Source organism: Triticum aestivum, chromosome 7D (assembly GCF_018294505.1).
Source record: "Triticum aestivum cultivar Chinese Spring chromosome 7D, IWGSC CS RefSeq v2.1, whole genome shotgun sequence".
Lineage (NCBI taxonomy): Eukaryota > Viridiplantae > Streptophyta > Magnoliopsida > Poales > Poaceae > Triticum > Triticum aestivum.
The window spans coordinates 599,806,596-599,818,738 of record NC_057814.1 but is presented as its reverse complement, the minus strand read 5'-3'; the positions used below and the strand labels follow the sequence as shown (position 1 = coordinate 599,818,738).

The 12,143-nt window shown below is 54.6% G+C and overlaps 1 protein-coding gene across 1 annotated transcript; it reads left to right on the top strand.

The window, feature by feature from the left end:
- The first annotated feature begins 7,746 nt into the window (after positions 1-7,746).
- LOC123170003 (geraniol synthase, chloroplastic) lies at positions 7,747-10,941 on the top strand. Its single transcript, XM_044587854.1, has 3 exons — positions 7,747-8,000; positions 8,939-9,203; positions 9,592-10,941. The coding sequence occupies exons 1-3, from the start codon at positions 7,857-7,859 to the stop codon at positions 10,386-10,388; spliced, it is 1,206 nt and encodes a 401-aa protein (XP_044443789.1). The 5' UTR covers positions 7,747-7,856; the 3' UTR covers positions 10,389-10,941.
- Positions 10,942-12,143: the final 1,202 nt, after the last annotated feature.

The following is a 12,143-nucleotide window of genomic DNA, read 5'->3' as shown; positions in this document are numbered from 1 at the left end:
TTGAGGAAAGTGCGGCTTACGGAACTTGATACAAGAAGAATAGTTGGTCAGGATGGGGCTTCCGCTAAAGAAAAATCATGGACGAGCTAGATAATTTTTTCAGGGGTGTATGGACGAACTAGATCTTTAAAATTACATTTTGCCAGAAAAACAGGATCCTTATAAAATTCTAAAACGCGAACCACATCCGCATCAGTTGGATATCTCACAGACATAATTTTCTATGAGCTAGGCAGTCCGGCCATACGAGAAGAAAGCGATTGACCAGCTGGGAGTTTTTCTCCCTGGAAGACAAAGCTTCATAGATTCGTTAGTATAAACAAAAGACCACAGGTTGGTCATTTCGCCATCGTTGCTAGCCGTACATAGGCTGATACCACACGTCTGGAGATATTTTGATCGAGCAAATTAGCTACACACTTTTCATGCACTGTTCATGAAAAGAAGACTGGACATCGTAGTTTGGACGTACGCTAGTGTGCGTTATAAAGAATCTTGGCATGGACATACTTATCTTTGTCACTAGTAAGTGTTTTTCGTTAAAAGATGTTCCAAATCTGTTAGAGATATATTTGGGTTACATGTATTTGGTAGTTTAGGATTCCTACCTTATCTTTAGGAGAGGCGTCTTGCCGTCCAAGTCTTGTATTCAATATATACTCGCCCTCGAGGCTCAATAATACATCCATCATATTCCGCAACAATCTCTCTCTCCCTTCTAACATGGTATCAGTTTCCGGGTTCTAAACCCTAGCCGCAGCCGCTTCCGCACCCGCGCGCCGCCCCTGGGGCGGTCGGCCTCCATGACTGCCGCCGGGGGCCGCGCCGCCCGTAACTAGGGTTCGTCCGCCGGCCGTGTTGGCCGGCTGCCTAGAGAGTCTTTTCCCCGATCCTTTGATCCGGGTTTTCTCTCTCTCGCCGGTCGTTTTGATCGGCGTTTTTTCTTCTTGGTTTTCCGATCTATTCTTGATCGGTTTGCGTCGCCCGCCGCCGCCGTCGACCCCCATGCGCCTCTACTCCGACCCCGGCGCGACCAGCCGGCCTCTCCTCCGACCCGGCGGCCACGCGCGCCGAGGCGGCCCGTTAGGGCCAGCCGCCGTCCGCGCGTCGGTCCGCCCGTCGCCCTGCGCCGGCCGTCACCGCCGTGCTCCGACCGGGACAGCTGCATCACCCCGACCTGGCGGCCTCGCGCCATGCGACGGCCAATCATAGCCGTCGCTCGCGCGCCGGCCCGCTCATCGATCCACGTCACCCCCCTTCGCCGCGTCTGCACGGCGGCCCGGCGGTCTACCTCGCAGGCCTCGTTCTCGGCTGTGTCGGGACGGCTACGTCAGGCTCGTCGGTTGCATCAACTCGGACGCCGTTGCTCCGTTGGTCGCTCGGGCCTCGCTGCCCGGGCGCCGGCGCTGCTTTGGCAGCGGGTGCCGGTACTGACAAGCTCGTCCGCGACGTCCCACGCCGTCTGTCGTCGCCGGCCTCATCGCGGACTCCGCCGCCACCCCGTCTCCATCGAGCGGCGTCCCCGACCTCGCGCCCGATCGGCTTGATCACCCGCTCGCCGCCGCGATCCGCCTCATCTATGCCGCGCGACCGACCTGCCCTGTCGGTTACGCGCGCCTCCGCAGGTCCCGTGAAGATCGTCCCGAGTACCGTGCGCCTCTCGCCGATCGAGCATCGGGATGCCGCTGCGTCGCCCCGTCGGGCCGCCGTGCCGCCGCCCCCTGGTTCTCCTCGCGGCTGCATCGACTCGTGCATCGCCGCTGCGTCGCCCCTTCGGGGCGTAGTGCCGCGATACGCGGTCCCCGGTTGCACCGACTCGCAAACCGCCGTTGCGTCGCCCCTTCGGGCTGCAGCGTCGCGGCCCGCGGTCCCCGCTGCCGCCCCGAGGTCTTCCTGCCGTCGCCCCGACCCGCCTGCCGCCGCTGCGTCGCCCCTTCGGGCCGTAGTGCCGCGGCCCACGTTCCACTCCGTCGTCACCGCGCGTCGACCTCCCATGGTATGCGCCGCGCCGTCTCCCTTGGCGCGGGAACGCCACTGTCCGCGCCGGTCTTCGTCGCGCTGTCATGGTTCTTCGCCTACTTCGAGCATCGCCGCCGCACTCCTAACCTAGCCGCCGCCGTCGTCAGGCCGCCGTCGCCGCTCTTCTTTGGCCGCCGCCGCCGCTACCTTCATAGCCGCCGCCGCCGCCCGTCCACCCCCTTCGTCTTCGTCCAAGCACCAGCCCATCGCCAGCGTCGCCGTCATCTACCCCGACCACTTCGTCTACTCCGACCAACGTTGGTGACATCGGCTCCGCGCCGAAGGACGCCGCAATCGTCGTCGAGTTATTCTCTGCTGGCCCCTCCGACTTCTCCGACATGGCGTACAGCTCGTGCAGGTCCCTCATCTACGCATGCCCGGTGCAGGCAACACCGATGCGTGCCTTCATCCACGATGTGTCCCCGGGCCTGGCAAGCCTGGTCGGCGCTTCGTCAACTTCGTCTTCGTTCGTCTACGCATGCCCGGTGCTGGCAACACCAGTGCGTGCCTTCGTCCACGACGTGTCCCCGGGCCTGGCAAACCCGCCGCGACGCGTCGTCAATAGCATTTTCTTCCCGGCGCACCCCTACTTCGACACCACTGCGCCCATGCTAACTCGGCGCCCCCTTGCGCCCGCGGCTCCACGGCGACTTCCTCGACACCGGCCACCCCGACTCGACATCGACCACGGCATTCTTCGCACGGCTACCTCGACCACGGGTACACCACCCTACGCTCTCGGCTACTTCGACATCGGCACAAAGGGCAATCATCCGCTTGAGCAACTCGTCGGCTTCCTCTACAGTCAACGCATCCGCGACGCGACCCCGTCCATGACGCTCCCGCTACGACTGTGGGGGGATGTCAGCCCGTCGGCTGCTATTCTCTCCGGTCTGACCGTCCGCGACGCTCATGTTGTTCGCAACGCTACCGCTACGACTGCGGGGGATGTTAGAGATATATTTGGGTTACATGTATTTGGTAGTTTAGGATTCCTACCTTATCTCTAGGAGAGGCGTCTTGCCCTCCAAGTCCTGTACTCCATATATACTCGCCCTCGAGGCTCAATAATACATCCATCATATTCCGCAACAATCCCTCTCTCTCCCTTCTAACAAAATCTATTAACCGAATCCACAATACAAATACCCATGATAATTTTTTTTACATCAAAGTCCTTGGGCCGGCCACCTTCTTCCCTCCAGACTGGGCAAAACGCGTCATGGCAAGCATTGACGAGCCATATTAATCTCATTTGTTGATCACAAACGAGAAGTTACCAAGGTCACAACCCTGCCAGACTAACACTCTCGAGATGAAGCTGCCGCCGTTGAAAGAGTTGTAGACCCAAATACAAGATTCAAGCGTCCATAATTTCTCACATGTCCCACACCATCACTTGGGGCCGCACCAACGTCACGGAGACAATGATGAAGGACCCAACTACAAAGGGAAGCTGTCATCGCACTAGCAAAACCCTACAAACTTTAACCTCTTGTTGACTTGCACGGTCAACATAAATTTACGCCACCAAGTCATGGTCGCTGCCATAGATGACTGTGTTGAGATGGGGAGGCTCGAGGTGACCTTAATCGCCAGACCAAAACCGCCGCCAGTACCAACGACGCGCCGACGTGAAACCCTAACACTAACCTATATAAAAGCCGAGATCGAGGGTAGTGGGTTTCCCAGCCACTCACACAACTAGAGAGGTGGGATTAGGAGGGGAGAACTCAAGGGCTTGATGTCGACATCGGACAACGGGGAACAAAGTCTCTCCCTTATCGCCTTGAGGAAGACGCGACTGAGGAGAGATAATCACTGGTGTGGGGAATGTTAGGAGAGTGCGCACCCAACATACGCACCACTTGGATGCACACAGTCAACAAGGAAACAATAATAAGAAGAAAAAACATAAAGGTCAAGGTGAGGCGAACGACACACTGCAACAAAACTTGGACAACTACCACCACTTTTTACAAGACCATTGCTATGACATGATTCCCCAACAATGTATAACGCTGTCGTCTCCGGATCCAACCATAAATGTTAGATCATGGGTTTTCACCGAGGAGAGAAAGTTCGAGCAAACTCCAGACAGTGACTTCGGCAAGGAAGCGTAAACTACCACTTCTAGGTATAAATAGTGAATGTTCCACCTAGGGTTTATTGCCCTGAATTGAGACCTGATACTCGACAAGAACCATGAAAGGCGAAGTCCTAAGAGCATCTCCAGCCGCGCCCCAGGAAGGCCTTCCCAGGCGATTTTTTCACACCAGCGCTGAAAAAGCGGCCCAGCCGCGCCCCTAGGAGCCCGATTTTCGCCCGAAATCAGCGCCGGCGGACCCAGGCCGAACCCGGCGCGCTGGGCGGCGCCCGGGGGCGCCGGGGCGAGTGGTTTTGGCGCGAAAAAGCCGCGGGCCAGCCGCGTCAGCGACACCGCGCCTCGCCTTCCCCAAACGCCTCGGTTCCCGCGGGGAATCAATGGCAAGGCTGACCGCCGCCGGTCAGCCTTGCCATTGATTCCTCACGGGCGGCGCGTCACGGGACGGCGTGCCGACGCCTCCCCTCCCTCGCACGCGTACACACGGGCGCGGCGCGCCTATATAAGCCGGTGGCCTCGCTCGCCTGTGGCCACACCAGCCCAGCCCTCGCCGCCGAGCTATACCTCTCCCGAGCGCCGCCACCGAGCCTTCCCTCTCCCTCTCCCGAGCGCCGCCGCCCAGCCCCTCCCTCTCCCTCCCCTCCCCGATGGCCGAGCGTTTCCCCGGAGACGAGGCGGCGGCCAACGGCTTCGGCCGCCGCACGCTCCGCGAACAGGAGTCCTGACTCCTATTCCAGGCGAACATCCCGGCGCCGCCGGACATGCGCTCCGGGCCGACGGGCTGGAGGCTCAGCAACGGGGGAGTCCCCATTCCCCCGTTCCCCGACCCCGTGGCCAAACCCTCCTACTTCGCCGACGAGGTCGACGTCGTGCGCGCCTCCCTCACCGACGCCCAACTCTCCCTCCCCCAGTACGCCGCCGACAACCACGCGGCTTGGGCGGCGTACTTCGAGCGCCGTCAGCAGCAGCGGATGGCGTCCACCAACGGCGCGCCGGTGGTCGGCGGCCTGAAGAACAGCGATGGGCGCCACATGTGGTGGGGCGTCCCCGGCCGCACACTCGAGGGCGTGCTGACGCACCTCGAGGGCGGCAACGACCCGCCGTTGGCGTACCCCCCGGCGAGGGCGGCCGCCCCGGCGCACCACCGACGCGACAGGCCATGGGCGCCAAGGAGGTTCGGCTCCTCCTCTTCTTCCTCCTCCTCGCGCTCTTCCTCGCACTCCTCCGGCACTCCGGCGCTGCTCGGCGTCAAGGAGCGCCGGCATCGTCATCAACGAGGGCGGCCGGCGCGCCTCCTCGTCGGCTCCTCCTCCGCGCTTCGTCAAGCCAAAGACGGAGCCGGGGCTCGCGCCGGTGAAGGCAGAGCCGGGGCTCGCCGCCGTGAAGACGGAGCACGGCGAGGTCGAGCGCGACGACGACGCGGCCCTTGAATGGGCACGCCAGGACTCCCTCAAGATGGCGAGGGAGCGCCAGTGCGCCGCCCTGCAGCGCTTCGCGGAGCGCCGCCGGGGCCGCGACGAAGGAGGAGTCGTCGTCATCGACGACAGCGACGACGACGACGCGCCGCCGCCGCCACCAGTCCGCCATGGCGACGCCGGGTCCAGCAGGGGCGCCCGCGTCAAGGAGGAGAAGGCCGACGACGAGGATGGCGGCGACGACGGCGACTACTCGGTGTTCAGCCAGTTTCTTTTAGATTAGTTTATTATATATTTGCTATGTAATGAAAATCGGCGAACTTTGTCGAAATATATGCCCAAGTTGGCCGAAATTTGTCGTGTTTAGCCGAACTTCGCCGAACTGTGCCGAAATTTGCTATACATTTTTAATTTTTAAACGCGCTAGGGGGCGGCCCTGGGGCCGGCGGCTGGGACCAACTCGCCCCCAGGCCCATTTTTTGCGCCGGCTCACCCCCAGGCGGCGATTTTAGGCGCCCCCTGGGGGGCCAACGGCTGGAGATGCTCTAAGTGTTGCCACCACCAACTTGCCAGAGAAGAAGTTTTTCTGAAATGTACTGATCAACACATAAATCATATATTAGGATGAACTTCACACGTTTGGCTTTTGCTCGGACACCGGATCTTCCATCTCAGACAACAACGAGCATGGTAACACCAATGCCGATATGGTGCACATCGCGATCGTCACCGACGACTTATACCCGTTGGAGAAGATCCATCACAAGGTCAAGAGGCGGCGGAGGTGGGGGGGCGGGGGGATAGTCTATCACAGGAAGCTCGGCGGCCAAGTCACTTGAAACGCCACCGATCAGCCAGTACCACCGGCTCCATCGGTCGCCCAACCACGTATACCCATGCTCACAGATCTGCATAAAAAAGAAGCAGACACACGGAACTCAAGTGGCCATATCACGCACCCCTCCTCCAGGTCATAATATCGACGGGGAATCAAGATTGGGAGGCTGCAGGGGAGGCCGACCATCGGATTAGGTTGGTCCAGATCCGATTACCAAGGCATGAATGGGACACAATCCTAGCCGTCTCCCAACACCCCCTAGACGTGCGGCGTGCGGTCATGAAGGCCAGCGAGCGAATAAGAGCTTTAAATCAGCCAAGCACCACCACATTTAGCCACCAGCAGCAACCTCCACATCGACTCACGCCACTGTTGCCTCTGCGCCCCGGAAACCATGTGTCGCCCCTAGCAAGCCATTTTGTGCCACGATTTAATTGGCCCGTACACAACTGCTATGAGCTATACGTGCGAGACGACTGGGAGAGAGGCAACAACATCCACTTGTCACTAGGATTGGCAGCAACCACCCCACTGCTGCCAAAGGATCGGTGTTCCCACGGCAGATTGGACATAGTGTGCGCATATGAAATCTTTATGATTATGATTAGATTAAAAAAAGTTGTTCTCGATCGAAGGAGCTTTTGCTAAAAAAGAGACAATGGACGAGCTAGATCTTTGGGAAGATTCTAATGTCAATCCCATTCACACTACATGTGATATCGCCCACGGTTTTAATTGTTTGAACATACCTCGTGCATTTTTGTGGTAATTTGTTGTAATATATTTCAATGCGATTTCGTTGTATGGACAAGAATATCTATATATAGATTAATAATACATGAACTGAAACTGAAAATACATATGATTTATTGTATTTAGTTAGTGTATTTGAAAATATTTACTGAATATAAGTAGCATTAAAGAACAGAAACTATTGTACATTTTCCCAGCATAGTTGCAAATTGAGATGTCACGTTTACATATTAGGCATAATTTAGTGGGATCTCCTTTTTTTTTGCGAGATGTGGGATCTCTTATTTAGTTATAAAAGATAACAAGTAGGCAAACGTAACATAAATTTATTTTTGACTTTTTAAGTTTCTTATTTATTGGAAAAAACAGATGCTCGTTCATTAAGAAATAAATTATGTATATCACCGAGAACCAAGATGAAAAGCAAATAGAGACCACACACACGGCGGTCGATCACTATCCATGTTAGCCATCCTATGCGGAGATATTTTAATTGGGTGGTTTAGCTGCACATGTTTCATGGAGTTTGTACACACGATATCTTGAGCTGGACGTACGCTAGCCGGTACCTGTGACCCTCCACACAACTCCTTGGTGTAACAGTAGTAGTGTGCATCTATAAATAACCTACATTTGTGTGGCAAACACATATCCAATTAGACCGGAGAAGATCACGAAAACCACATCTCATTGTCTAGCCTGAGGTACACTGAGCTAGGTAGAACTAATGGCGTCGTCTGCTCACGCAACCATGTACGCGGATCGGTTCCCGTCGGCTGAGTTGCAGCGGCGGCCGGCCGACTACCAGCTCAAAACCTGGGACTATGACTCCATTTGCTCCATGCAGCAGCAGGCGCAACAAGACCACGAGGTGCATGCACGATCAGCCCAGCTATTCTTCCAATTTCTCCCATTCTTCTCCATTCTTCTTATTGTCAAGCAATGGTGAGCCCGAGGGTGGGTGCAAGGTTAGGATTAGGGGCGAGGGGCTTTGATTCGGTGACAGGGAAGACGGAGGAAGCAGGGGTTTTGAAGAAGGTTAGGCTTATCGGTGCCGCGTCATTGCTTGTGAGGCTACGGTGGCATCGTGTGAGGGCCAGGGAGATGTGTGTGGAAGGTCTTTTTCCCCGTTTAGAATTGACTATTTTCGGTCGACCTAGAAGTTAGAATTACTTTATGAGTAGATATTTTCCTTTTTTTTTCTTTCTACACATTATGGAAATAGTAAAACAAAATTCATTATTCCCGAGAATAACAAAACAATTCAGGTGTCCATGACAATGAAAAAGGAGTTTTTGTCTTTTTGCAACACTAACAATCACCCGAGGCAGTTGCCTCCAAAACGTGTAGAACAAAAAAAACATGAAATCTACAGGGCACATCTGGCTCAAGATATGCCTGTCGGTTATAATGTGTATGTGACGACTTCGTCAACCTTTAGACCTGCTGGCTCAGTCTCTAAAAATGTTATCATAGGGATAGGCTGTGTTTGATTGTGCCCTTATATTCATATGGGTGAGTATGTGTGTGTGTTGTGAGTGTCCGCATATCGGCATATGTACTGTGTTTCTTAAAAGAAAGTACTTACAATCACAACAAATTACAACCAAAAGATCCAAGGAGACGTGATGCTATTGGGGCAGCTAAATGTCAAATAGGCACTACGTCGAAGTGCCTTTTAATTACCATGCATGCATGAAGATGTAGGAGTACCATATATACGTATTCGGAACATATTTGAAAAATGAAGGAGCTAGTTTTTAAAGGCAAGGAGCTAGTTAGATACTGACCTACCTACTGGTGGTGCAGCATAGCAAGGAAAGCTCACTCCAATCAAGCTTGAAGCAGAAAGTGAGGCGGCTTCTGCTCGAGGAGGAAGAAGAGCTGGCTACTAGGCTCATAATCATGGATCAACTGCAAAGTCTCGGTGTAGCGTACCATTTCGAGGAGGAGATCAGAAACATCCTCATGTCCATGCATGTCCATGATGCACACCATCAACTCAAGCATGACCTCTCATCAACAGCACTGCTATTTAGAATGCTCAGAGGATATGGAATCTCTGCGTCCACAGGTAAAGATAAGAAACACCAATAATTATTCTATTTCCTTTTCATGCGCATATATAATACTTCCTCCGTCCCATAGTATAAGATCGTTTTTCAATTTATGTGGGATGGCGGGAGTAGATAATATAATATAGTGTTTTCTTTTGATTCAAACCCAAGGCTCCGCTGCATAGGGTCATATACCCAATTCCCAAACCACTCTATTGGAAATGTTTGAATCCATTACAAGGTTAATAGAAGGATATATAGGAGAGTAACCTCATCAAACAGAGATTATATAAAACACTTATGCATTACTAATTATTCTACTTATTAGACCGTCATCCAAATCTTTGTAGTTAAGAGTTTGAGTAGATTATCTTACTAATGATTGTAATTTGTTTATTTTTGTAGATATGTTGAGTGCATTCAGGGATGAGAATGGTGATTTCAAAGCAGCCAACCCCAAGGATATTGATGGATTCGTTGCACTCCATGAGGCTTCCTACCTGGCCTTCCCAGGAGAGGCCATGCTCGACGAAGCAAGAGCATTCGCCGTCAAGAAACTCGAACAACTGATGCCGTCCATGTTCATCTCCATGGAAAGACAAATAGACCTCCCACTGCAATGGAGAGTTCCCAGGCTGCAGGCGATATGGTCGCTGCAACAACACGGGTACAACGACGAGAAGCACCTGAGTATGGATCCTTCAGTTCTTCAGCTGGCTGTGGTCGACTTCAACCTCGTGCAGGCCGTCCATGGAGCAGAGCTCGTGGAGGTCACAAAATGGTGGAAGGAGACCGGGTTGGGCGTGAAGCTACCGTTCGCGAGGGACCGTCTCGTGGAGTGCTTCTTCTGCGCGGCGTGCATTGCGCCGGAACCCCCCCTGGCTAGCTGCCGCGAGGTGCTGGCCAAGGTGGGCTCCCTCATCGTCCATCTCGACGACGTCTACGACCTCTATGGCACGTTCGACGAGCTGGCTGCCTTCACCGATGCTGTCGGCAGCTGGGATGACGATGCTTTGTCGACGGCGCTGCCGGAGTACATGAAGGCGATGTACTCGGCCATCAGGTCGACATCGACGGAGGCAGCAGATCGTGTGACCAAGGGCAAAGGATACGATGTGCTCCCGCTCTACAAGAAAGCAGTAAGACAAGAGGAGATAGATCCATTGATTTTCTTCTTCTTCTTTCGTTTGGGATACCTATGAGGATCGATGGATTAACATGCATGTGGATGCATGCATGCATGCAGTGGCATGAGCTGTGTAAGGCGTTCCTGATAGAAGCCAAGTGGCAGCACGAGGGGCAGATGCCATGCTTGGAGGAGTACCTTGAGAACGGGTGGGTGACGTCCACGGGGCCTCTGCTGCTGCTCCACGCTTTCACCATGCTCCAGCAGCAAGAGCAGATTGATTCATGGCTGCGCAATCACGACGACGGCAACGACATGGTGTACCCCAAGCTGGTTGAGCTATGTTCCATGATCTTTCGGCTCTGCAACGACTGTGCGACCTACGAGGCCGAGTAGGAGCGGGGCGAGGAGGCGTCGGCCATCACCTGCCGCATGGGCTGTGGCGCCAGCAAGGAAGACGCCCGGGCCGCGGTGGTGGACGCCATTGCCGAGACTTGGAAGAAGGTGAACAGGGAGGTCGCCTTGAGCAGCATCACCGGGACCGGGAGCGCCGCCAACCGCGTCTGCGTCAACCTGGCGAGGACCATCCAATGCATCTATCAGGACGGCGACGGCATCACCTCGCCCAAGGACAGCCGGAAACGACTGGTCAAGGACATGCTCTTCACGCCTCTTGATCTGGACATTTGTGGCGCATGGTAGAGCATAACTTTTCATCGTGATGTGACGTCAGGTACGACGTACGGGCATGTGTCACGCGAGCCACATGAATCACAATAATCTTGATAAGCTGACTAAGATGTCTCTGCATTTGGCATACACAAGTACAGTTTGGTCCACAAATTTATTAAAATCTGATGGGCAAATAAGCCACGGCTCGGACGGGTCAGGCGCGGTGCGCGTGCGTGCGTGCGGTGGCTGCGTCGGGTACGACCGTGGTGGGCTCGGGTGTGTGTGTGCGTGCCCGAGCGTGTGTGTGTGTGGCGTAGTGGTACAGCCATGTGATCTAGCTAGGTGGTTAGCAATGCGTTGGAAGCGGCCGCAGTGAGCGCGTCGTGGGCGCATGCGGCCGGGCATGCAGGTCATGCGCGTGGGGCGGGGTGGGCTGAGTCGTGTGCATGCGCCAGCCCGGGTATAAATTCCGTAGACCGCGTGATGGTTGAAACCGGGGAGTTGTGTTCTAAGCAAGGTTTTGGTTACCGGTCGAAATTTCAAGATTTCCCATGGTTACCGCGTATTTCCGTGCCCCTCGGTAAATCACCATACCAAGCAAAAAATACCATTTTTTTGTAATTTTTGAATTTAAACACTCGATTTACAATTAAGTACGTAGGTTCTAATTAATGTCATGAGAGTTGGTTCTGGCGTGTTGGTAGCAACCTTGTTCCTGTTTTGAGAGGTCTCTAGTTCGAATATTCGTTCATTCACTTATTTGAATTCATAATTCAACTATAAAATTCGCTCGAAATATTCTCGGTATTTCTCGGTAACCGTGGTAACCACATTTATCAGTCCCCCTCGGTAAAATTGCCTCATTCGGTAACCAAAACCTTGGTTCTAAGCCATGTAGCCGGGTGTTGAGTTTGTGCTCAAGGAAAATCGAGTACGTGCTCGAGGGGCGTTCGTGCGCCGGGAAAGTCCTTGTGTCTGTGTGTCCTTCTTCCTCCTCCAGTCCTCTTCTTCCTCGAGTGCAAGGCGAGTGCAGAGGCGAGAGAGAGGGCGGCAACAACAATTGGCATCAGAGCGTCGGGTTCAGAGGAGCTCGCCAGCGATGGCGCTCGTCCCGTACGGCGGTGGAGCACGGTGATGCCGTGCGTGCGGGGAGCGCGGC